Below are 27121 nucleotides of genomic sequence, written 5' to 3'. Positions count from 1 at the left end.
AAGCAGAATATCTTACAACAACACTCGCAGCAGAAAGAACATGAAGATGCTCACTTTATCATGCTTCCAGCAGTATGGTTAGAAGATATATGCAGCAGACTGCATATGTTGTTCCAGGGATAAATGCACAGATTGTAACAAATATGCCTTTAAGGAGATAATTATGCACCATGTCATGAATCTCTTGCTACATTGCTTTACTGAAATGCAGCAGATGAATGCATAATGTAGCTATGCATGCATGCATGACCACACTCTTCATTTCTCTTGTTTCTACTTTTTCATACTTTAGTCGTCTGTGTGCTGGAAATGGATACTATTGTTATTTATCTGGTTATCAGTAAGTTGCACATAATGAGCAAGCAGTAACTTGATTCTGTCCCCTATTTGTGACCCCATTAGAGAAGAGGAAACATGGGGATAAAGCTATTTGTTACTTGTTTTGTTGGGATCGCTACTTTGCCCACAGGTACACAGGGAGCATGAGCACATCCTGACCCCTCACACATAACAATTTGTAACAAAATGGCAGATAATAGTCATGTGTGTGTTGCGTATGTGTGCGTAAGAATGTGTGCTTTTGTGTTAGACTTTTTTGGATGAAATTGGTGCGAGATAGAGGGAGTATCAGATCGAATGGCAGCAGAGGAAAAAAAAACAACAGATAGTATGGAAATGAAAGAGAAGAGAAGTCTCATGGTCTTGAATGAATAGCACAGGCAGGTAGCTCTGAATGTGTTTCCTCTGTGGCGCAAAGGGAGGCATCCATCTTTATTTGGGAACAGCAGGAGCTGGAAAACCAGCAGAGTCGCCATGAGGGGACAGAGATAGAGGCAGGTAGAAAAAGAGAGGGAAGGAGTAAATATATAGAGAGGCTTAGAAAAGGACTTTTTCTTTTCTCTAGTTACTTTTGTTTGTGTTCCTTCCATTCAGCATTTCTCTTTAGTTTGCATGAATATTTTTCCTTTCTTTTCTATTTGCTTTTTTTCTCTTCTTTAACGCTCACTTTTTTTAACACCCCCTCAGGCCCTGTCTTGTTCTCGTTCTTCTTCTGCCTTCCATCCATCTCTCCCTCTCATCACCCAATTAGGCCTAATGGAAGAGTGGCCTAATGACGAGGACCCGGGGGAACAAATACATTTAGACTCGCCTCCAGCCACCAGCAGAGACACATATATGCTAGCAACACTACTACTTTCCATTTAATACCAGTTGATGAGACAAATTAGCCAGGGGAGGAAAACGGATGTGCATTCAAGAAAAATTCTTTCATCTGCGCTCCTCAGACAGAAAATCCACTTTCTGTTCCTAGAAAGATTAGAGACACATCACATTAGACTTCAACTCAATGAAGCACATTGTACCAATTGGCAGCCCATGCATGATGACCAAACAAATATCAAATATAGTAGTGTGTAAAAATCCTGAGCCACCTCTCATTTCTTTATATTTTCTTTTCAAGGATCCAGACTTTCTTGGCCTTTCACAAGAGTTCTCCAGGTATTCTGAAGGTCTTTCATTGTTTTTTTGGACAGTAGCTTCATTTTTCACTCATTGGCCTATGTCTGCACGGTGTACAGTGTGTCCTTGAAAAAAAAAAAGATGTGGAAGACAAAAGAAAAAGTGGCAGCCCTAAAAGCTTGTGTACTTGAGAATTAGGGAAAATCAATCCAGCAAAGTCCTGACATGGACCCGACTGATGCCCTACAGCTGATTTGGATAAGCCCCACAAGAAATGGTCTCAGTGGAAGGATGGCTGTCAAGAAGCCATTCTTAAGGAAGAAAAACAGGAAGAAAAGGCTAATGTCTGGCAAATTGCAGAAGAACTGGATTGAACATAAATGGCAACAGGACTTCTGTTGTGATGGATCTGAATTTCAATATGTACAGAGGGTGAGTGTCTGCAGAATTCTGTAAAAGATGGTGGAGGCTCTTTTTAACTACCATACAGTGCCATCTGGAAAACATCTGATTGGCAATGGCTTCATTTTCATTTATTGTCTGTTGGCCTCCTCAGAGCCTGGACCTCAACGTTATTGAAGCAGTATGGGATCATGATCACTAAGAACAGAACAGCCAACATCCAAAGAAGAGCTTTAAATGTCCTTCAAGAAACCTGGAGAACTATTTGTGAATGCTACTTACAGAAATTACAAAAAAGCTTTCTGAAGAAAGTTCAAGGCTATGTTGAAGATTAAAGGTGGTCATACCAAATATTGACTTTCAAACTCATTAGAATTGTACAAACGGTGTTTTTGCCTTATACACTGCATTTTCATGTGTATTTTCAATACATCCCTGCATCTTTTTCTTTGTTCTCTGTAATAAATCTCTAAAAAATTGTGATAATAATGATTACAACTTATGGAAATGGGGACATTTATAAAGATTTTTAAAGAGAACATTTTGTTTTCAGCACCAACATTTGTGTTTGCATCTTTTTGTGTTTGTGTCATCAGTGAGCTACAGGTGCTTGTGTCTTTGTGTAAAGCTATCGTCATCATCTCTCTCAGCTTCTCTCCTGTCATACAGTCTGTTGGCAGTTTAGATGCACTGTTGTGACACATTAACCTACTGCAGAGTTGTTATTCACGAATCCCGCTATGCCACCGAAAAACACTAATGCACCCGCCATCAGAAAAGTAGAGACATACACACAGGCAATCACGCTCGTAGTAACACCAACACACAGGCAAACCACTCTCAGGTGTCAGTGCGGGATCACTGTGATCTCATCAGTGGGTCTCACCTCTCCCTCTTGTTAGTCCAATCAGCTGTCATTATGTTCCGCTAATCACAGTCTCAATGTGTCATCACAGCAAGACAGGCCAATCCATGGGGAATGAGGTCATCATCATTCGACAGGAGACGCGCTTGTATTTCTGCAATTAGGTTTTGTCTAATCATGAATAAGACCTCGCGTAGCCTGATTACGCTGCTGTGTCACTGATATGCAACCTTTCAAGCGCTTGATCTTTCAGGAAATAGTTCGTCTCCTACAGTGGTCCAAGATTTATTTGTCTTACAAACTGACTCCTATGGAGAGGTTGTTAACTTCCAATCCAACTGGTATCTGCTACTGTTTGATATGTGTGTCCAGTGCATGTACATGGATGTACAGAAGCAGAATCTCTACTGATGCTGTGGTTATCTGACTTAAATGTCCATATGTGTAAGAAAACAATGCTTTAAGCATCAATGTGTGGAAATTATATATATATTTATTATTGAATTACTTCCAAAGATTTGTAAAGGTATAAATATATCTGCAATGAAGTGTTTATTATACGATATATTTGTGAAACACAGACATTTAAAAACAAATACATGACAGACTCCGGTTACAAACCATGTAAAACCATGAAAAACTGCAAAAGGATCACAAAGAAAGACATGTAACATGTAATATTTTCTTTAGGACATCATTTAAGACATAGTGCCTAGAATTAAGTTCATTAGTTGCATTTACAAGTCAAAATTTAAAGTCATGTGTGAAAGGAAGTGTACCATCTTTCACTAGCTGGACCCACATCCTCGTTTTATGTTTGGCAACGTTTAAGTAGGTAAAGGTGAATGGCTTGGATGTGAATTGAGCAGCGGTTTGGGGAAGGGGAGTGGCAGCGGCTCCCGGGCCTGACAGATCCACATGTACTAAATAGAAGTGAAGGAGTTAAAGAATTGAAATGGGGAGGCAGGGTGAGGCACATAAATGAGAATGAAAAGCTTGTAGAACTGGGGGAACATATATAGATAAGAACCGGAAGGAGCGTGTTTGGAGTCGTGGTGCTGCTCCTGTAATTCTGATGTGTAATCTCCAATTAAATTATGATGTTTTGCATATAATAGCATAATAAAAATATTACTAGATCTTAACATTAGAAAAAATAAAACTTCAGATGGATGACAGTGCATGCATATTGCAACATATCATTATTTAGTTTAAAAAAAAAACATGCAGTAATTCCAAAATGCAGAAGCAGTGTGTGGAAAAACACTTACCATTAAAAGGGTAATTAAGCCAAATGCATTTGATTAACTGATCATTAGTGTGAGCAGCTCAATGAAAGTAGAAGTTTTGGCAGTTTGGTTTGGAGGATTTAGGTGTGTGAAAGCAAAGGAGGAAAGATCTGCAACGATCTTAGAGAAAAATGGTCAAATGGTCTGGCCTCAAGGTCATGCAATGCTCAGGGAATTTGCTAAAATCGTACATCTCAGGCTCTGCAGGTCACAGTTGGCATGTTAAATGTTAAAGTTCACAACAGTATAATTAGAAAAAGCCTGAACCAGTATGGCTTGCTTGGAAGGGCTGGTAGAAGAAAGCTTCTTCTCTCTAAAAAGAAATGCAGCACAGCTTAGGTTTGCAAGGCTGCATCTGTGCCGGTAACCTCAATCAGCGGAAGCAACGTTGTAAAGAACTCACACAGAAAAACTAAAATTACTTTCATGAGCTATTTAAAGATGGGATGTGCAGTTTTCACACGCTCCTTCTGGACTTTGGTTTACTTTTTGGTAACTAAAAAATGACCTGCTCTAGTATGTTATGCACAGTTATTTATCTGAGTTCGGATTTTAATAATTTTAGAACATTATTTTTATGTTGTGATATGTAAACCCTTAGAATTGACAAAGGGTATCTTTTCTTTTTCATTTCAGATGATTATCAATGCAAAGTACCATCCATACAAAGAATAGAATGCCTTTTTAACAAGTGCTGCAAGACTGTGATAATCTGTTACTGGTTAATTCTTCTCCTGCTTTACATAGGTATGCGTATCCTGGTGAACCTGCTGCTAGACACTCTACCCATGCTGGGAAATGTGCTTTTGCTGTGCTTCTTCGTCTTCTTCATCTTCGGGATCATCGGGGTGCAGCTGTGGGCGGGGCTCCTGAGAAACCGTTGCTACCCTGAGGAAAACTTCACTGTGTGAGTTAAATTGTGCATCTGCATGTGTTTACGGTTGTGTGTGTATAGTGTGAAGAAACTGGACTGTGCTTATTGACAGATATGACAGTGATTTGGCCCAGCATCAAACCGCATTGCTTTCTACTTTCAAGTGATGCTTGTGAAAAATCCATTTCACGCATACTAGCAAAATAATCCCAATTTCATGGCTTTGATTGATTGATTGATTGATTGAATCTTTATTTTGAACATGTTGAAAAAGTATATAAAAAAAAAAAAAGAATTAAAAGAGACAAATGAACAAAGCAAACAAAAGGAAAACGAGCAACCACAACTCCAAATAACGTCCATGTTCAAAAAGGAGCAGGAAGAAGCATGAGCTTATTTAATCCCACCCCTTTTCCACTATCTAGTATCAATAGACTACAGAAATACCTCCTTGTAATTACATTATATGTTATGTGTAATTTTTTTTTTTTTTTTTTTTTTTTAATATATACACATATATGTTTCTATCTATCCATACCTACGTATATACACACATACGCACATATACACATTTTCAATAACCCCATTAACACCTGAAGGATACACAACCTACAATTTTATATATATTTAATATATATATATATATATATATATATATACACACACATACATACACATATATATATATATATATATATATATATATATATATATATATATACATATACATATACATACATACATATACACATACATATACACATACATATACACATACATATACACATACACATACATATATATACATACATACATACATATACACATACATATATACCCATACCAACAAACCCGTGCATGCGCACACACATGAAAATATTAGACAAGAACACCCTATCAAATCTCTACCTTTTCCCTTTCATACAAGATAAATGAAATTTTTAATTTACTATATACATTATCATAAATCTTTCCTACAGTCATTTTGCTTTCAAGTTAGGAAACAACTGTAACAGTAGTTGTCCCACTTTGCCGCTGAGAAGGTGATTAGGTCCCAGCTGCATGCCTCAATATTCATGACCCTGTATGACAGCATCTCCCACTGTGTCTATGGCTGTGTGAGTGACATTTACCAGTGATCAGCAGTGTTTGATTTCATTTTCTTGGTTTCCTCTTTTATGCTGGCATCAGCGTATTAGGTACACACTTCTGATGTGTGTGTTCTAAGGTATACAATATATAACCCTTTATGGCCGGTCGGAGCGGGCACACTCCGTTTTGCATAATTATTTTTAAAGCCCAGTAGAATTGCAACCACATGAACTAGCACAATAATTTTTTTGCATATGAAACCGGAGGAGTTGTACTTCCGTCTTATCCATTCAGCTTGTCCTAGGTCATGGTTTCCTTCCACATATGGCTTTGCAAAAATTGCGAAAAAAGCATTTGCAGCAACAAAAACATAATATTCCAAAAAAGACGCTTTGCCGATCTTTCCTACATTGGAATAAACGTCAGCACGATCTATCTGATGTCCACCAGTACCTGCCCGAAACCGGAAGTGACGTCACTTTCACGGAAAATGTAGTTTTTTCCTATAGGGCTGTACTGCCTCTGCTATGGTTGGGCAGTCAGCTAAACTCCTTCCCCACATCAAGACTCTGATGACACGATTCCCGGTTCACAGGTTTATTGACACAGGGAAAGGTGAAACTGTAACAAACAGTACAAGGCATAATCACTGTACTTATTCACCATGTACATATATAGCAATGAAAATATATTAACCCAGTTTTTTAATATGTCAACATGCAATGTTCATATGAATTACTTCCCTTTTTAAGTCAAATACAAACATCAAATTATGATTTTAACAAGTCTTGCTATAATGAATGCCTCCAATTTGTTTGTCGTTCCCCTTTAACTAGCTCCATAAGCGATTGCTAGCGTAAACTGCATAAGATTGGTTTTATCATTAAACTTACAGAAAAATGAACTTACTTGAAATAAAGTGGTCTATACATGCACATAAAATATAAAACAAGTCTATACATACCCACATACCAAAGGCATTGGATGTATGTGGATGCCACTGGATTTATCTGGCTAAGGCCACCATGCGGCACATGCCTTCTCCTTAATTCACAGACTTACTTCCTGTTTACCGACGACATCATGTCCTATTACAGACTACAGGTTTTAAGGTGGCACCAGAGAGTTACAATTGCATATTTAAACATTTACCAAACCCAAGAAAACAGTCTACCTTAAAAACGTTTGATATCAGAACAAGGGCATTTACAAAGATATGCTGGTGTTTTTTAAATTAATGTTTGAGTTTATGCCTTTCTGTATAGTTTCTGGGATGCTTAGAACTCAAATTACACTTTTGGAAATAGTTTATTTTGATGCACATGCTGTTTTTTTGCAAATTTGCATTTCCTGCAGTACATAAAAATTGGTGTATCTTAACAATAAAACTATGAAGACACTCAAAATAAATTTCCTGTGGTTGGAAACTATTTTGTGCAACTTTTTTGCATTTACAGTTTTGAGGGATAAGCCTCTAAAATTTCTCTAACTAGAAATGTTTCAATTTTTTATAGTTTATTGCACTTTTTTGCAATTTATGTAGTTACTATGGACTTAATGCATACATATTATTATAATTTGGGATATAATGGTTGTATTGATGTATAGCAACTTAAAATATCTCAAAAATGGTACTACAGCATCTAAAAATATAAATATAAGCTCTGGCGGACTTGGTTCAATGGTAGGTCTTAAAGGGATAAGTCATGTATACCAGATGGAGTCTCTTTGTATTGTCTCTTGTTATGATGGCACAGTATTTACCAGTGGCATGTCTCACTTGATTAACTGATCATCAACAACTGTGAACTCTATAAAAACAGAAGTTTGATAAGACAAGATTAAAGTGGAGATGTTTGGCCATAACATATACACACAGCACCATGTTTGATTAAATGATATCAATACAGACACCTCATGACATTAAGCAAGTAAATTATTCTAGGGTCAAATATGAGGCCATCTGTCTGACAGCTAAAGCTAAATGACAGTGATCCTGAGCATAGCAGCAACCCTCTGACAGAATGGCTGAAAGAGAAAAGAATCAAGTTGTTGCACTGGACCAGTCAAACTTCAATGAGTCAAAACATCGTAAAGAAAAATGGGCCTGAAAATATTCCACAACAATGTGACAGAGTGATAAAATCATAAAGAGAAAAATTACTTGGCGCTATTGCTACTCAAGGTTGTTCTACAAGCTTTAATAATGGGTTGTACATCATTTTTCACACTTGGCTTAAGTTTTGTTAAATAAGTATGTTAATGTTCATCTCATGTCACATTTGCCTAAATTTAAGATCTGGTAAGAACTAGATCATTTTTCATTATTTCCTGATATGTAATACTTTGGAATTGGCAAAGGGTGTATTTTCTTTTACCATGGCTGTACTTGCCAGTACACACTTGACTCCCACACATTTGCTGATTATGCAACAGCAGATTTTTAGCAGTCAGAGTGTTGCTTATTTTTAAACCAAACTATTATTTTGCATATTTTTTTAGAGTGGTGTATTAACATATTATTCAGGTTGATCAGAGTGCTTGAGTGTTTAATTAGAAAGGTCTTAGTGTGTTAGCGCTTAAGGACTATTATGCTAAATAAAGGTCTGATATTAATTCTTTGAGAGGTTATAATGAAGTGGGCAGTCAAGTGCAGCATTCAGTTTACTGTTTTGCTCCTTTTCTCTTTTGATTTCAACATTTCTTTGTGATTTGTTTTGCTTTATTCATACAATCTTGGCACGTGTTTGAATTTCAGCCCGTATCAGCCAGCTTACCTTCTTGATTAAATTCCATTATCTTCTGCTGTTTTTAATAACAACGATGTCATTGCCCCCAAGATTCCAAACTACAGTAGATATATTGTGCCATATGGCCACAGAGAGACAAGACAATTTTTTGCACATGCACGTTGTATAAACCTCCTCACCTGATTAGGCTTTGTCTGCCACATGTTTATGACCACAGTATCTCACAGTTGCACTTAAATGGTAAATGGCCTGTATTTATATAGCGCTTTAGTAGTCCCTAAGGACCCCAAAGCGCTTTACATATCCAGTCATCCACCCATTCACACACTGGTGATGGCAAGCTACATTGTAGCCACAGCCACCCTAGGGCGCACTGATAGAGGCGAGGCTGCCGGACACTGGCGCCACCGGGCCCTCTGACCACCACCAGTTGGCAACGGGTGAAGTGTCTTGCCCAAGGACACAACGACCGAGACTGTCCAAGCCGGGGCTCGAACCGGCAACCTTCTGATTACAAGGCGAAACCCCAACTCTTGAGCCACAATCGCCCATTAATTCAGTTTCTGTAAACTGCCACTCTTTCCTGCTACTCTTTAGCCTTCCCGCCACCTTGTGCTCCATTGGCAGGTGTGTTCTCAGTGTGATGCTTGGTTTTCATGTGCCACGCTGTGCAAAGTCACCAGCAGGGGGTAACACACTTCATTCATGCCTCACTACTCTGACAGTGCTCTGTGTCTTTTTCTTCCTTTTCTTGCTTTCAAGTATTTATCCAGTTAGCAACACACCTATTTGAATTACTTTGACAAACTCTTTCCATTCTGTCCTCTATGTCCTCTGTTGTAAGTCCCTTTCCCCCAGTTGTGGAGTATTAACTCTACTGGTACTGTAAGCCACTGTGTCAGCGCATAAGTTAAAACTTTGTTGTGCCACCCAATCAATGCATGGTTTGTAAGCGACTCTCAGTGGGAAGGCCACTGTTTCTATTGATCACGCGTGTGCCGTGTGCACGTGTGTGTGGTTTGTGGTGGGGTTAAAAGGAGATATTCGGCCGCCATATATGTCAGTAGTATCTGTCTTGCTATTGACTGCAGGATAGAGGGCAAGGACAAGAGAATTAAAGAGGAGAGAGCAGGATGAGAGAAATGAGAGAGGATTGGGAAATAGGGGATTGTTAAAGGGAGAAGAAAGGATTATAGGAAGGGCAGAGGGAAAATACAAAAAATTGAGAAAGAAACCATAAAAACAAGAAATAAACAGCATAAAGAGCTTGTGAAGATGGAAAAGAAATCAGGAAAAATACAGCATGATTTTGAAAAGAAGGAATTTTCCATATTTCCTTATTATTAACCAATGTTTTCCACATTGTTTAACCACCCGGTGAATTTATAGAAATGCCAGTAGTATTCCTTTTAAAATAAAGCAGATAAATTACTGGCAGAAAAATGACAATGAAAGGTCGTATGGCAAGGTTTCACTCAGTGCATATAGCATGCTCTGGTTGCATGTGAGAAAACAACTGTGACTGCATTGCATGCAGTTGGTGTTTAGCTAACCTTTTCCTGTTAGAAGAGTAAAATGCGAGAAGCAAAAAGGGAAACTGAAGTGACGCATATAGACGGAGCAGCGAGTAAACGGTATAGGTCGGGAGGCAGTGAATGTGTTTGTTCAGTAATTGATCTGCTGATGGAAAGGGACTATTTTTATCCTTCTCAGACCCAGACCTTTGCATGAGCGTCCACACCCTGCCCTCAATTACTCCACAGCCAAGTCAAAACACATGCAACTGCAAAACCTGAGTGTGTTAATGCTTTTTCAACCTACCTATATTTTAAACTGGATGATTATCCGCTCTCTTTCAGGTGCATTCCCTGGTTTTCTGCTTTTAGTCATTTGATTGAAATTAACAAGTTATTTTTCCTCTTTTTTGGCACTTGTTTTTAAAATAACCACATTCATGCAAAACTGAATTGACAGCCAAGATTTTATTTAAATTAAGCCACTTGGGAAGATTTGGCATGCTTTTTGATAACAAGTATGATAAACACGTTAGGAAATGATCAGGTGCTTCAGATGGTGACAATCGAAGAGTCACAATTTTGAAATAATACCATTAAGTCTGACAGAAACCAAAGATAACACTCTCCTACTCATTAGAGTCGCTTTCCAGGGGGTAATGGCGCATGTAGTTTACATGTGTAATAATTGTACATGCATGAGCAGATACTTGCCACGCAGTCTAATTGTCTTCTTTGTTGCCTCTGTCTCGGACTACTAATTATACAGCTGGTTCTATCAGGACATCCAAAAGCAATCTTAATCAATACAAAATGAAAGAGCAGCAATCCTGCTCTCTAGATAAAAACAGAGATAGGATTACATAAGCTGCAATGCCTGTCAACGTGATGACATTTCAGCCAACAAGTACTAAGTAATCATTACTACATTGTTGCCAAAACCCTTTTTTAACTCCTACATATGCAAAGCTTGATGGCTGCATAGTTGTGATTCTGTCATGTTGGCAAACAGACAGACAAGCAGATATAAACACCCACCAAAGTACTGCTTTTTGTAGGCAGCTCCTGCTTCAATAGGTGCCTTCAGTACCACATTTTGCCATGATGACACACACACACAAGGTGACAACAATACAAGCTACTATTCATACAACAAACAGTAAGTGGACACATTCGTTTCAGAGCTCCCCTTCCATGACTTCTTTGCACTCATTAAAATCCTATTTCTAAAAACATCTGAGCATCTGAGAAAGTGATGCATGATTATCTCCACCTATCACAGCCCTGGTCAAATGAGGTCCCTGTTTTTAGCAAGGTAGTCAGGGCAACAGTGCAGAGCTGTCTCTGCTTCAAATAGCAAACCTCACTTGTTATTTTTGCTTTGTCAAGACCAGACCAATTATTTATCCAGAGAGCCGTGGAATAAGGTTAATGCTACCCTGCTAAGATATTTGGATCTTATTTCAGTATAAAATAAAGGAAAACTCAGGTTTCTTTTTTTTAATGATATTTGTACAACTTTCTGTAATATCTGCAAACAAACTGAGTTTTGTGCTGTCACCATAAAAGTGTAGTGGCAGGAGAATATTACTGAAATTATGTTATTTCTGTTTTTTATGAAAACAAAATGAATATTGACAAATTAAAAAGGGTTGTTTTGGCATGTTTTGTTTTAAATAACCCTTTTTTCAAAGCTCCCATGTTCAGGTTCAGTAAATTAGTCACTGAATCAACTGTCTTAACTTCAAACATGGAGTTTCATTATTATATAACAGTCAAGCCAGGTTAATTTTGAACAAGTTCCAGAAACTCCTTCATAAAAACTGTCTATACCAAATTTTGAACTGCAGGTCTGCATTGGAAGCACATATGGTGCATAATCAATGAATGCTTAATACTTAATGCTTCAGAAAGCAGGAATAAAACTCTACTATTCACACAATGGTAATATCCTGTTTCACCCATGATATGAAGCCTAGATTTAATGAAAATATCAAAAAAGGAAAAATTTTTTTATTTGTTTTAAATAACCATGTATAACCATTAAAGACATAAAATATTGTTTGCATGTAAAAGTGTCCTTGGCCAAGATTAGAGTGTGAGCTTATGAATGAATGTTAGTTCGCATTACGTGCAGAACCTGTGATCTCTCATATAGTCGCCTCGATGTGGCTCATTCACATAAAAGGCAGCTGACCACTAAGTTAAGTGAATGGCCTTGAAATTTATATACCACTGACTGCTGCGCTGCAGATGTACTGTGACATCTTTGCACCTGTTCATGGTCTTTTTCCTTACTATATTTATGTGTACATTTCTCTCTTGTTGTTCATTTCTGTTGGTTGTGAGAATATATGTCTCAGCGCGCCACGGTCGCTGCACATGTGAGTGCTCCCCAGATGGGGATGGCTCTACTTGTGTTGCTATTTGCTATGCAGCAGCAAACGATGCAGTTTAAACTGTAGGATATAATGGGTTTCAGAGAGCAGCGGTGCCATTGTCATATAGTATGTGAAAGGAGATTTGCTGTTTCGCTGTTTCAAGATACCATCAGGATCGTTCAGAGACCACCAGGCGCCTGTCTCTGTGGGAACCTGAGTGAATGTGGCGATAACACAGACACTTCTCGTGACAGTGTCAATTTCCCCCTTGCACTGTGTCACCACTGTCCCATCAATTATACACATCATCATGGCTTGTACAGTTTTAAGATTTCCTAAAACCACCTGGAACAACCTTACTGTTCAGAAATTTTGAGCACCTGTACAAAAGTATTTTAAGTTCAGGCTAACAGAATTTTTACTGCTGTCACATGCCAAAATATGTCAAATTAGATCCAAACAGTATGTAAGGTTTAAGTAAATTCATACTTTTGTAACTACACTGTGCTCAAAATAAATAAAGACAAATGTAGGATGGATATAACATGATATGCTGTGTCAATAAAAAAGAATAAAAATGTGGAACCAAAATTAAATAGCTTCAAAATGAGTGTACTGGTGTCATTTCAAGTAAGTAAAGATGCAAAATAGCACCTGAAGGTGGCAAATATTGTGATCACAGTCTCCAAAACTGATAAATGGCACTTCGCCTGTTTAATTATCTCATGATGTGATTTGTACCTTCTGATTGGTAGTGCTGTGATTGGTAGACATACTGTAGTGAAAAGGCAAGTGGCAAAAACAATGTCTTGGAAAAGGTGCTTTGTCTAATTTTGCAGGGCATGAAGCAAAATGCACTGAGATCTTTTTATATATATATCGTCCTCTCATTTCTGATGTTTACAGGCTTTTGAATCACAAGTCTTCAAATATATAAAATGTTTAGTCCTCAAAATGTTTGTGTTGATAGTTCAGCAGAGAATTGTTAAAGTGCATCCTCCATGATTTCTCAAACAACAGCAGAACTGAATTGAAGATTATCACTGTTTCCTGTTATGGAGAAAAACAGCTTTGTCATTTTATTTTTGTAAAATAAAGCAAGGATGCTCGCCTTATATAAACTATTATATCATTTTAAAACTATTTGTGTATCATGCTTTGTCTTGAGTTTGTTGGGTGAAAAACATATGCTAATACTGTGAATCATCTTTTGTATCCTTATTTTAGCTACATCAGCCACCCCTACTCCACCAAACAGGAGAAATCGCAATAAAAACAGAAAACACAGATACTGCTGTAAGGATTTAGTAACTACTCAAACTGCAAACCCAATAAATAAAAAGCAAACAAAGTTAATTGTCATTATCTGGTTTCTGTATTCATGCCAGTGAAATCCAGTAGCAGCTAACAAACAGTTAATAACCACTTCTGCTGGAAAACTAAAGGTGAAAGGACAATTTTTCGCACACTTCTCCAAAATTATGCACAAAAAAAGGATATTATGTAATTCCTAACATCATTTCTTTTGGTAATATCCTGGCAACACATGTTCTAACCCTCCCTACCACACCTGTCAGCACAGCTTTGGTCTACTGCAGCAGCTTCAAGCACTGTCTGCTAGGTGTCTGCCAGGTGTGGCCTCTATAGATATACTGTACATATCACCTAAAGCTCTTATTAATCCAATCATCCAAGGTTGTAAGCTTTTTTTGTCTGAACTGGAAAGAAATTAGTCAAAAGACACAGCCATGTGTGTATATATTTGTGACTGTGTGCAGTAGAGAGAAGGAAAGCAAGGGAGTATTTCCTGTGATAGCATGCTTGCCTTAAGTCATCACTCATACCCCCCCCCCCCCCCCCCCCCCCCCCCCCCCCCACCTCTTGGTACAGTGCTCCTTAAATGAAGTAAGTAAAATACTTCATTTAAGTTCATGTACAATTTTATGTATTGGGATAAAATACCATGAACATCTTACCTTCGTTATTATTTGTTCTTTCTCCAGCCCATCAGGTATGACCCTGCCTGCGCCATACTACCGGCCAGAGGAAGATGATGAACGACCCTTCATCTGCTCCCTGGCTTCCGATAATGGCATAATGTCATGTACTGACGTGCCAGCGAGACGCGAAGGAGGACGCATATGCTGCCTGGATAAGGAGGACGCTCTCCACAGACAGGCGCTGGGCCTGAGTCCTGAGCCTCTGGCTAACAGTAGTGGTGCTGGTGAAGCAATAGGGCTATGCATAAACTGGAACCAATATTACACTCGGTGCCACACTGGGAGTACTAACCCCCACAAAGGTGCCATCAACTTTGACAACATTGTCTACGCCTGGATTGTAATTTTCCAGGTAGGTTTGCGTGCTAAGGGTAATGAGTAGTAATAATAACCTTCTTTTTGGAATGTGGTTATTTGGTGCTGATGATTCAGTGTTCTTTTGTTCATTTATTTGTTTTTAATTAGATATCTGCATTCTTTTTTTGCATTTACTTGTCTATTTTCCTTAGTTTTCCTATTACTTATTTTTCTTAACTCCATGTTATTTTTTAAATAAAAAATCGCTGGTTTTATATATGTATTTATTTATGTAGAGGAGTTTCAAGGTGATAAAAAACTGTCCTTCACTAGTAGATAAATATGTGGCAAAGTAAGTCTTTTAAAAAAATTATATAATGCTAAGCAAACCCTGGAGCACAAATTGCAAATGTTAACTTTGAGTCAAATCTTTCCTCCTAGGTGATCACTCTAGAGGGCTGGGTTGAGATAATGTATTATGTTATGGATGCCCACTCCTTCTACAACTTCATCTACTTCATCTTACTCATCATTGTAAGTACTTTCTACTAACATTCTAGTGTATCACATGTTTAATTATTATAAACGTTTGGATAAACTATAGAAAAACACAGACTATTGCCTCCTAGTGTGAGTATATTGATACATTTATATGTCAGTAAACACCCTCTGAGTGATTAATTGAACTGTTTTTGAGTGAGAAGTAGAAAAATGCAAGTTAAAAAAACAAGTACAAGTTGATGGACTGCTGAAAAACACACAAAAAATCAAGTGCCGAAAGGGAAAAGTTATCATGTGCATGCTCTGTGCAAAAGTTATATGGGAAATACAGTGTCAGCAACACAATGAGGGTTGGATTGTTTGTGCTGCATTCACATGCTTTTGACTGCCTGTAAACTCTGTTCATTCCCACTGTGTCAGTACAATAGACAGTGCCACAGAAGTCACAGATTTTACACTTTCCCATCAGCAGGTGAACAGTAAAAGAAAGACAAAATAAGATCAGGAAGATAACATGGCAGAAGAAAGGAGATGAGAAACTTTGTAGTGCTGATACTTTCTAAAAGTAATGGAAGTCTTCTGCTAAGTGGAAGGTTGATGGTTCAATCCCTGGCTCTTCTGACCTGTTTCTTTGGGCAAGATGCTGAAACCTGAGTTAAACCTGATGTAGTCAGATGTTTGTGAATGGGTTATTGATGCGTATAGTATGCACTTTGAGTTCCAGGCGTGAGTAGAAGAGCAGTTTCAATCGTTAAAAAATGTTACTATGAGAAAGATCTTATAACACTTGCTGTACATGTAAAAAGATGTATAATCAGAGGGAAGGGAAATGTTTTGGGGGTATATGAATTTTAATCCTGCGTCCAATTCTTTGTTATTGCTGATGTGATTGCTGACTAAAGTCCATCCACTGTGGCAGATGAGACCTCAGGCTAGCATTGTCAGTGCAAGAATCACCTTTTTGCGAGATATGGATGTGGTGTCACATTACAGCATAATCGCTTTTTCCTGGTTTGTACTAACCCACTGTCTAGAGTCTCATATCACGTACCCCTCTTGTTCCAATTACATTAAGGGCCAACAGATGATTACATCATCGCACTGATTTGCAGTCAGAGTTCATGCCCAAACTGCTGCAATCTGGCACTAAGAACTGACCAAACAAAACAAGCTCCTTTGTTTTCGGGTTCAGTATAAGAGCTACAGAGATTAAGAGATATCGTCTAACTGCTCTAGACAGACTGCTCCCTTTGTGGTGCAAATGCCCAAATAGTTTTGGTGTAACTAACTGACGCAAATGTGTTGCTCCTTTTGAGCTTCCTTGCAAAGCTCCATTCTGTTTGGCAGCCACCCAACGTTTTTAAGTGATGCCGTGGAAGCATTGCTGACACCATGAGAAGTTTTCAGCCACACACTTCCATGGGCCCTTATTGTGCTCTACACACAGTCAGGGTCACCTTGAATGCTTTCATTCTTTTCCTTTGTAGTCCTTCCATTTACTGCCTTTTACTCATCAAACTCTCACTCCCTCATCCACCCCATCTCTCCGTCTGTTGTGTCATTATGACGTTGTAGCACCCCGCGCTTTAAAGTCTGTTAATCAGTCATGTAAGTGTGTGGTTTGGGGTACAAAACTGAGAGACAAAAAGAAGTTTAACCTCCACAGTGTCAATCACACAGTCTCATCTTTGTCTGTTTGAAACTTGATATACTGTCAAGTGTGGAACCCAAAGTAGCTATATCAGAGTGAACTGAGGGGGAGTAAGTGTATAAGAGCTAATCACTCCCGAGAGGGCATTTATTAGGCAGTTACCTGTGTGTATATGAAAAAAGTCTTACCAATATATATGTGATGAATCCAGCATAGGAGCGCATACAGTTGTAGTTACATACATTTCCAAACAACAACAGAGTCCAAGATCATCAGTTTTAACATGTTTCAATAAGTACAAGTTATTCAAATGTGTCACCACTTTCACAAAGTCTGGAATAAGACCAAACCTGTCACCCTCTGATGAGACAAAATATATTAAGATGTTCAGGACCAACCCACCAAGGCTCAAACCTGCCATGAACTAGAAACTGCTAGAACACCAGCATTACTGTCAACATTTAAGGAACCTTTACATAATCATGGACTGAGAGGGTGCTGACCAAGAACAAAGGCCCTGCTCCAAAATCAACATGTTCTAGCTTGACTGACATTTCAGCTACCCACATAGATAAGACAAATTCCTTCTAGAGAAAAGTTTTATGATAACATGAGGCAAAGATTGAGCAATTTAGCCACACTGACAATTTTGGAGAAGTATGGTGAAGTATTCAAACCTAAGAAGACCGTACCAACCGACTAGCATGGTGGTGGTAACATCATGTTTAGCTGTCAGTGGTACTGATACATTGTACAAATTGGATCAGTGGAGTACCTTCAATATTTTTAACTTAACCTTAAATCCACAGCTACACAATTACAATTTGTACCCAGGTGTGTACACACAGGATGTTCCAACAGGAGAATGATCACATAGATGCAGTAAAACAGATGGATAAGGAAGGCAAACAAAAGAGCTTCTGAAATGTTCTTTCCAAAGCTCCAACCTCAACAGTAATGAAAATTTGTCCAAGATTGATTAATACCAGTAAACCAACCAGTTCAAATGAACTCTTTCAATCCTGCCAAGAAGAGTGGTCTAATATCCAACCTTAACTATGCCAGACTCTTCTTGATTACTACCAAAAGCATGAAGTCGAGGTGTCGAGGACCCCATGTGTATTAGAAAAAATCTAAAATAAATTCAAACTTGTGCACCCAATTCTAGTTTTTTAAAGTTCTTCCATTCTGCAAAAAAGAGCAGAAATCATTCAAAGAAATCATTAAAAGATCCAAATTATCATGACATTCATGCCCAGGATGAGTGTGTGCAAACTTCTGCCTACAGCTGTATATGCAATCTGTTTCTGTTATAAGCTAAGCCCATCTAAGTGGTGACGTGTGTGTGATCACACATGCTTTTGTCTATGTGAATATGTATGTGTTTGAGTGTGTATGTGTGTGTGTGTGAGCTTGCATGCATGCATAATGCAGTGATGGTCTGAATGCGTGATATTGGGCTGCCCTCGCTCATTATGCGTAAAGCTGTCTACTGATCAGAATCACAGAATAGACACACACACGCAGATGCAAACCTGGAGGGAAATCAAAGCCCCACACACCTGCAGACCTGCTTTGACCCACAGGCCACAGATGGGTATCTCTCCTCCTCTCACACACCTCCCATCTATGTTTCCTCTCTCTTTTTCTCTTTGTAAATATCTCTGCAGCCGCTTTATTTCATTCCCTCCGGCTTCCTCGCTCTCTCCTTCACCTTTCCTTTGCATCTTTGATCACTTTGGATGAAAGTCTAAAAGTGGAATGTCACTAGGTTTGGATTTTATATCTGTGAATGATTTATTAAGCATCACATCTCAAAATGCATAGTTTTATAGATATGTATGTGCAGTATGCCTATGTATGTACTCAACATGTATTTATATCACTGAAGCAGAGAGATACAACTTCAGATTTTTGATGCACAAAACTGAAACACTGGTAAAAGCTGCTCTATCCATCCTGCAGTCTGTTCTTTTTTTAGTTGTTCACCATTATCCAGTATTGATCTATTCATTGGTCTGTAACCTGCTCAGAGCACACCAATAAAGGCAGTTTCAGCAGTCCCATAGTGATTCCCATTACTGCCACTAAAAGGGTCAGTCAGCATGTACTGTTCACGGGTAACCTCATCACCTCTCTGCTGCCAAACCTTACTTTAACTCATGATAATAAAATCAAACTTATTTTGTGAAAAACAGTGTAAAGAAAGAAAGCAGTGAGAGAGAGTGGTTAGGGAATGCTTGTCAAGCAAAGGCGTGAGAAAAGTAAAAATTAATGTTGAGTGCACGGAGGGGAGGGAGCATTAAGTCGAGTCAGAGAATAAAAAGAGAAGGAGAGAAAGAGAGATTGCCAGACGCTGAACTGTGCTTTGGGCATGTGTTGGCTCTGTCTGTCTGCTCCAATCAGTCTCGGTTTGGTGGGAAGCCAGCCTTCAGAGACCTTTAGCATGTGCGCTACCATTTCTAAAGGAGGAACAGAGCACAGTATTAGAATAGGCAAGTGTGTATTTACCACTGAAGAAAGACCACAATTCTTCACATTTTTCATGTTTCCTAAATGAGCAACATCGTCTTTAGCCATGGGCTGATTATTCAAATAAGGCGGCGTATCTGTGCGTTTTTGTTTTAGTTAATTTTGTCAAACATTGATTTATGAGCTTTTACAACAAAACAATAAACTTTGACATGCCTGCAGGAGTTTGTCTTCCGTCGCACTGGGTTTAATCTCACGGGGTCAACTTTTTTGCCTCTGCGTCTCCAGATCGGTTCATTCTTCATGATCAACCTGTGCCTAGTGGTTATCGCCACCCAGTTCTCAGAAACCAAACAGCGGGAGCACCAGCTGATGCAGGAGCAAAGGGCGCAGTGCCTGTCCTCCTCCACCTTGGCCAGCATGGCCGAGCCTGGAGACTGCTACGAAGAGATCTTCCAGCTGGTCTGCCATGTCCTCCGCAAGGCTAAGAGGAGATCGGCAGCTCTCTATTACACGCTGAGGGGCAAGCCCCCGCCGGCTGGTGGAGGCAGGGGTAACAGGCGGGGTGGAGGCAATGTGAACGGAGAACGGCATCATTTGAGGCATCCGAGATGTGAGTAGGAGGGTTTCAGAAAATAACAATGAGAATATTCTTATTTATGTAACATTTGGCAGTTCTATTTCAGATAAGATGTACAATTACATAAGAGCAAGAGCTGAATTTTAGGTTTTTCAAAACATGATGATGGCCCGATTGGATCGTGCATTTCTTAGATAATAAATCTCCTGAACTTCTTTTGTATACTTGGTTAAAAAAACACAAAAAAGTTCTGTATTTGAGACTGTATCCACATCTTTTTTTCCCCCTGTCACTCTGTTTCTGTAGCGTTCCACTGCCCCCACCAAAACAAGCAAGACCATGACTCTCAGCCACTAGCCAATTCCATCAGTCTGTCTGTCCCTCAAAATCCCGAGGACTGCCCTATATGTGCGTTATCGTTGAAGGAGGGAGTGAGGGCTGTGGGAGATTCCGCCAATGGCGAGGAAAATGAAGAGGATGCGGTTAAGGAGACGAGCAAAGAGGAGAACCACTTGGAGGAGAGGGGAGATGGAGAGAGGAAGCGGAAAAGGACGTGCTTTGGACATTGTAAGGACCTCTGGAATGGTATGAGGAGGAAACTTTGGGGCATTGTGGAGAGCAAGTACTTCAGCAGGGGCATTATGATTGCTATTCTCATTAACACCATCAGTATGGGCATCGAGCATCACAACCAGGTAAGATCAGCTTCGATTAAGAGACCTCCTTCATCTTCACCTCACTCAAGTTCATGCAGCACTTCCACCTTTCACATCAGGTCATGAAAAAATCCACACTGAGTGGTGAGAGGTTTTTGTTTGTTTGTTTGTTTTAGTTTTTGACCCATCTTCTGTTTTAAGGACTCTCTTTTTATTATGAACCTCGCCATTACTTATGTCTGAACCGATTCCAAAAGCCATGAGCCACCAAAGAGAGTGATTGTTTTGGAGTGTTTGAGAGTGACAGTATCAATACAGTGTGTTACCGTAATCATTTCTCCCGCCCCAGCAAATCAGCAGAAGGAAACAGTGTTACGGCAGATGACATTCAGGGCGACGAGTGCGGGATTGGAGGAGCATCTGTGCCTAACAGTTCCATGATCGAGGTGTAAACATTTAGCCTAGCAGTAGACATAACCGAGCTGGCTTTTAACACCTGCCAAGCCTCCTCAGAGGCAGACAAGGCAGGTGTCTGAAAGCGAGAGTGAGAGCAGCCTGCCAAGAATACGCACGCACACGTGAACACAAATAGTTGCACACGCAAACACACAATGCAGATCCTTTTTTTTTTTTTTGCAAACCGTGTGCAGGCGCATAAACAAAATATCTTTTTATATTCTTGCGCATGCACCAACAGAAACACATGGACTCACAAGCTGTTACATAAGACAGCTTTTTTCTTTTTTCTCCATTCTCTCTCCCATTCTGTTTTCTGTCTGTCTTTCATGCTCCCTCCCTTGCTAATTTTACTTCCACCTCACCTTCCCCCTGTTCTCCCCACAAATCCCTCTGTGCACCTTTCCTTTGCACTTTCCCCCACTTGTTCCTTTGTTCCTCGCTGTCTCCCTTCCTTCCATCCTTCCCGCCTTACCCCGAGCGTCTCATCTACTCACCTACTCTTTTTTACCTCCCTCAGTTTCATCCTCCGTCTCCCCGCTTCTCCCTCTCTCATCCGCCCACGCACTCTTTGACAGCGTACAGGGTAGTTGCGCTCTCTCTCTCTCTCTCTCTCTCTCTCTTTCTCTCCCTCATCTCTAAAGACTCTAAAAATAAACGAGGGTTGTGCGGGGGAAAAGAAGAGGAGGAGACAAGCGAGAGAGGAAGCGTGAGGCTTATGCCGGTTACACAGCAGTTTTCAGCTCTATTCCCCGTGCAATTCTGTGCGCGCGTGTGAGTGCGCGCACTTCAAAGCGGGCACGTATGCAGGGACCCACACGCGTTTGCATGCACACACTCGCAGACGCCTCGTTTGCCTTGTCTTTTGAGTCTTTCTCCCTCTGCAAGACTGACAGGAGCACTTACACAGGTGTGTGCGCTGGCTTTGTGGTGCAGAAGTCTTAACTTCAGTGTTTTCTTCTTAAACAAGAACTCTGAAGCCCAAAACATGACTAACCACACAGCTGCTGTACCACAGCACCACAGGGGCTTAGGGAAAAGGTCTGTATTTACAGTCTGATTTCAAATAAATCCTTCTGGATAGGTGTCACATGTGACAGCGGACGATTTATGTGTTCAAATATTTAAGTTTGACTAATAATTGTTACTAATTCATTAGTTTTCAAAAGAAGCCACACATGCGCAGTCACACTTGAGGGCGTAGCTCATTCATTCATATTCATGAAACAGTCATGCTGACTGAGGGCACATTTCAGGCGAGTAACAAGAGAGGACACTTGTCTCATGGGATGGATTTTCAGGGGACATATGCAGGGCAGGAACAGGCAAAAAAGTAACATGGAAGATCAAAGGTATGAGAATATGAGGAGAAACGTTGCTAGGGAATGAAAGGTAATGGGGCAAGAAGAAGGGGGAGAAGGAAGGAGGAGGAGAAAGCAACAGGGAGGGAGTGATGATGGTATTTTGTTTGAGTTAAACTGTGGTGTCAAGGGCCGTGATGGTTCTGTCAATAGCAATAAATCTTATATCCTGTGTTTGCACTTAAGACTCGTAAGGGAGTTATGGGCGTAGGTCAAGGTTAGAGCAGCTGCTAAGTGATCCAACTTGTTTTTGGCGGGTGTTTCCATCTATGTTCATTTATCCATATCATACTATTGCTGATCTGCAGCCTTTTTTTTTTTTTACATGTTTTTCGAATTTTAAATTCATAACAGCCACCTTCAAGCTATGAAACTAGCAAATCTGTTTTGCAGGTCTTTCTTGCTCTTTCTTCTTCATCTCTGACGACAAATCTATCTCCCCTCCTCAGCTGTCATGCCATCATCTAGTTTCAAACAGTCCTTCCATTTTTTTATTTTTTTTTGGTTTTCCTTCTCCCTCTCTCTCTCCCTCATTCACCCTCTGATCGACAGGAGGATATTGATTGGGAAGAGATGTGTCTGCCTGATAATGAGACTCAGAAAAGGGAAAGAAAAAGGCGTGGAGAACTAGGGGTGTTGTAGAGATAGACTGGGAGACAAAGCGGATTAGGGGAGGGGAGGGCTGTGAGAGTGTGTGTTTCCCTGACATGGTTTGCTAACTTTGGCAGGGCGAGCTGGCTATTTCTCCACTGGCTTTTGAAACTAAAATTCACAGGGGGTATCGGAGAAAGCATCTGATCCATATCGCGCATAACTCACATCCACTCGCACACAAAGCGCACTTGCATAAAGCCAGTCTGCGCATAGAAATGGAAATAAACTCGGAATTGACTGGTGTGCGGGGGGGGGGGGGGGGGGGGGGGGGTGCTATATGTGTGGCGTGTTCATATATGTATGAGTCGCTTTGGCAATTCCAGATAACAGGCTTTCCTATTCAGCCAGTGTTTGACACCATGTGCTACACAGGCAATGCACACTCTCCATCCCTTTTCTCATTTCCTGTTTATTTTCCCCCTGATGTGAGTTTTCCTTTACAATTTCACATAAACAGCTGTGCCAGGAAACTGTTTGTTTTCCCACTTTTCAGCCTCTTCTCTTGATCTCAGACTGTTGCCTCTCTCAGATAAGATGTATGTGTTAATTTTATGTGCCAGGTAAGGGTAAATTCTGTCTTCAAGTGACTGACAGTTTGACTGGCAGCTTTTTCAGCGCAAGCAGAGAAAAGTAATACGAGCGCAGTTGTTTTGTTTGGCAGCGGCTCCCGTATCTATTGTTACAGCAGCTGTGATTGAAAAGCACTGGTTTAATATTAACTGTTTTTATCTCTTTGTGTGTATTTGGCACTGCTCTGTTTTTAACTTCAAATACTTGCAGTGCTTGAGCTCCTGTAACCGCTTCCCTTCTCATCATTGGTTTTGTCACTCTGACCTTTTTTCCACTGACATGGCACTGGTGCTTGTGCACATCGTGTAGTATTCCACAGTTGAAATTTAGGGTAAGAAATTAATGGTACATTTTTTGTAATAGCTCTCAAATAGCATGAGAAATCAGTGACTCCAATATTGGGTCCAGCTATTTTGAGGTTTATGGTGCAACAAAAGAGGTACCGGTCTGTATCCTCACTCTTCTGATTTTGTTTTGATGTTTCCACCAAGCCTGAGGAGCTGACCAATGTCCTGGAGATCTGTAACATCGTCTTCACCAGCATGTTCACGCTGGAGATGATCCTGAAGCTCACTGCCTTTGGCTTCTTTGAATACTTGAGGAATCCGTATAACATCTTTGATGGCATCATCGTCATCATCAGGTGTGTGATATGAGTGGCTGATTGAGAATACTGTATGTTCCTTATCACCCTAGTATGGATTATGTGTGCTTACAGAATGAGAATTTTCTATCTTCATGTGTGTAATATTGAATGTTGTTTTTTAAAGACTAACTTAGCCTCTTATCTAATCTTTTCTTATCTATTTCCCCTCATTTCTCTTGACTCTTATTAATTTTGGTCTTCCTTTCCCCATATTTCTTTTGAAATGACCACATACATTTTTACAAATTTCACCACATCTTTGCCATTCTCATTTTACCCCTTTTTAAACACGTGTGCTCCCCCAGTGTGTGTGAGATCATTGGCCAGGCAGACGGTGGTCTGTCGGTGCTGAGGACATTCAGGCTTTTGAGGGTCATTAAGCTGGTGAGATTCATGCCTGCGCTGAGGCGGCAGCTTGTGGTTCTGATGAAGACGATGGACAATGTGGCCACCTTCTGCATGCTGCTTATGCTGTTTATCTTCATCTTCAGGTAACTCTTGGCATGTACATACATATATGTACATACACACACACACACACATATATATATATATATATAAAAAAAGAAAAAAAACCCAGCACGCCCCTGCGGGCGGTTTATCCTTCAAGCTCGGGTCCTCTACCAGAGGCCTGGGAGCTTGAGGGTCCTGCGCAGTATCTTAGCTGTTCCCAGGACTGCGCTCTTCTGGACAGAGATCTCCGATGTTATTCCCGGGATCTGCTGGAGCCACTCGCCTAGCTTGGGAGTCACCGCACCTAGTGCTCCGATTACCACGGGGACCACCGTTACCTTCACCCTCCACATCCTCTCGAGCTCTTCTCTGAGCCCTTGGTATTTCTCCAGCTTCTCGTGTTCCTTCTTCCTGATATTGCTGTCATTCGGAACCGCTACATCGATCACTACGGACGTCTTCTTCTGTTTGTCTACCACCACTATGTCCGGTTGGTTAGCCACCACCATTTTGTCCGTCTGTATCTGGAAGTCCCACAGGATCTTAGCTCGGTCATTCTCCACCACCCTTGGGGGCATCTCCCATTTTGACCTCGGGACTTCCAGGTTATACTCGGCACAGATGTTCCTGTACACTATGCCGGCCACTTGGTTATGGCGTTCCATGTATGCCTTGCCTGCTAGCATCTTGCACCCTGCTGTTATGTGCTGGATTGTCTCTGGGGCATCTTTACACAGCCTGCACCTGGGGTCTTGCCTGGTGTGATAGACCCCAGCCTCTATGGATCTTGTACTCATATATATATATATATATATATATATATATATATATATATATATATATATATATATATGCCACAATACGGCAAATCTCCGTTAACGAGCTATCGCCCCGTGCGTGGGGCTGGACGGAAAACACGTTAACGAGCAAACTGCGCTAATGCACTAGTTCCCACCAATGTAATTGAGCATTGTGTGGCACATCCAACATACTGTTTTACTTTTGTCCATGACGCGCTTACCTTCAGGGTCATACGTCACATGAAAACCAAAATAGTTCCAAACGCCAGATCTGAATGAGGGTGGGGGAGGTTCAATTTGCCATGTTGCAAGGAGAGCTTAACTTCTGTCTTGCTAGCTTGCCCTGCGCTCAGTGAATCTGCACTCGACTACTCCGCCTAGGCTGCACTGTCGAGCGCAGATCCACTGAGCGCTCAACACAGACAGCATCGTCAGAAGGAAAGTTGATAAAATAAATTACAAATGTTGTATTGTTCGATACATATGCGTACCAAACCGAAAGCACTGTATCGAACGGTTCAATATCGATACAAGTATTGTTGCACCCCTAATATATACAGTAGCCTCTAGCCTCCTTCTCCATGGCGGGTACTGTCCTTTGTGGCTGTTCAACTTGTGGCCAAGCATCTCACTGATCACTGCTGCCATATTGTAGATCATCTTGTTAGTCTCGGTAATGGTGGCTGTAGGTATCGTCCGTAGTGCTGCATTAGTGTAAAACAGAATAATCAGCAGATTAGAATAAAGTATAACATTTAGATATTTTCTAAATCACTAAATTAATACACTGACAATGTGGCACAGTGTTTGTTTCCTTCAGTGGTTCAATAAGGTAAAATTTAACAAGCTGCACATAAAAAATAAATAAATAAATACAAATAAAATGTATTCCCCAGCAGATAATCTATAACTATATAAGTTAAATGTAAAAACAAAATTCAAACTTATACAAATTTGATATGAGGTCAGTAAGTGCAGTGTTGGTGTCCTGATTTAGGATACCTGATATTCATGCTTATAGAAGAATAAAACAGTTGTAAAATTGTTTGATGCTATGAAGAAATAATGTTGCATCGAACAGCGTTTTCACACCTATTGTTCGTTTGGTCCGAATCAGCTGATGAGTTTGTAAACTTGAAGCTTCTTCCTGTGGTTTGATTTGTTTTCACACTGAGAAAAATTCAAGTCAACTTTAAGTGAACCAAAATACGTCACTATAAATCACGTGACAATGTCCAATCCGCTCATTGGCCGGATATATCTGGGGCGGGAGCAAAAAAAGTAAATACAGGAAGAAGATGCTGTGTGAAACCTGTGAGGTTATTACAGGAAACACGGTTTTACTTCATAAATTGATTTATTGTGAACGACACGAATGTTAACAGAGGGAGAATGT

At 40.1% G+C, this 27121-nt stretch overlaps 1 protein-coding gene across 1 annotated transcript in view; it reads left to right on the top strand.

The window, feature by feature from the left end:
- Positions 1–27121, top strand: part of cacna1ia (calcium voltage-gated channel subunit alpha1 Ia) — a 218723-nt gene that overhangs the window by 140123 nt on the left and 51479 nt on the right. Inside the window, exons 6-12 of the mRNA XM_080904516.1 lie at positions 4765–4924; positions 14632–14980; positions 15367–15459; positions 19838–20162; positions 20436–20824; positions 24318–24469; positions 24778–24963. Coding sequence (XP_080760642.1) covers positions 4765–4924; positions 14632–14980; positions 15367–15459; positions 19838–20162; positions 20436–20824; positions 24318–24469; positions 24778–24963 — 1654 coding nt within the window. The remainder of the gene's footprint in view (positions 1–4764; positions 4925–14631; positions 14981–15366; positions 15460–19837; positions 20163–20435; positions 20825–24317; positions 24470–24777; positions 24964–27121) is intronic.

Source organism: Rhamphochromis sp. 'chilingali' (assembly GCF_963969265.1).
Source record: "Rhamphochromis sp. 'chilingali' genome assembly, chromosome: 15".
Classification (NCBI taxonomy): domain Eukaryota; kingdom Metazoa; phylum Chordata; class Actinopteri; order Cichliformes; family Cichlidae; genus Rhamphochromis; species Rhamphochromis sp. 'chilingali'.
The sequence above is the reverse complement of the archived record's forward strand: the minus strand, read 5'-3'. Positions and strand labels throughout refer to the sequence as shown.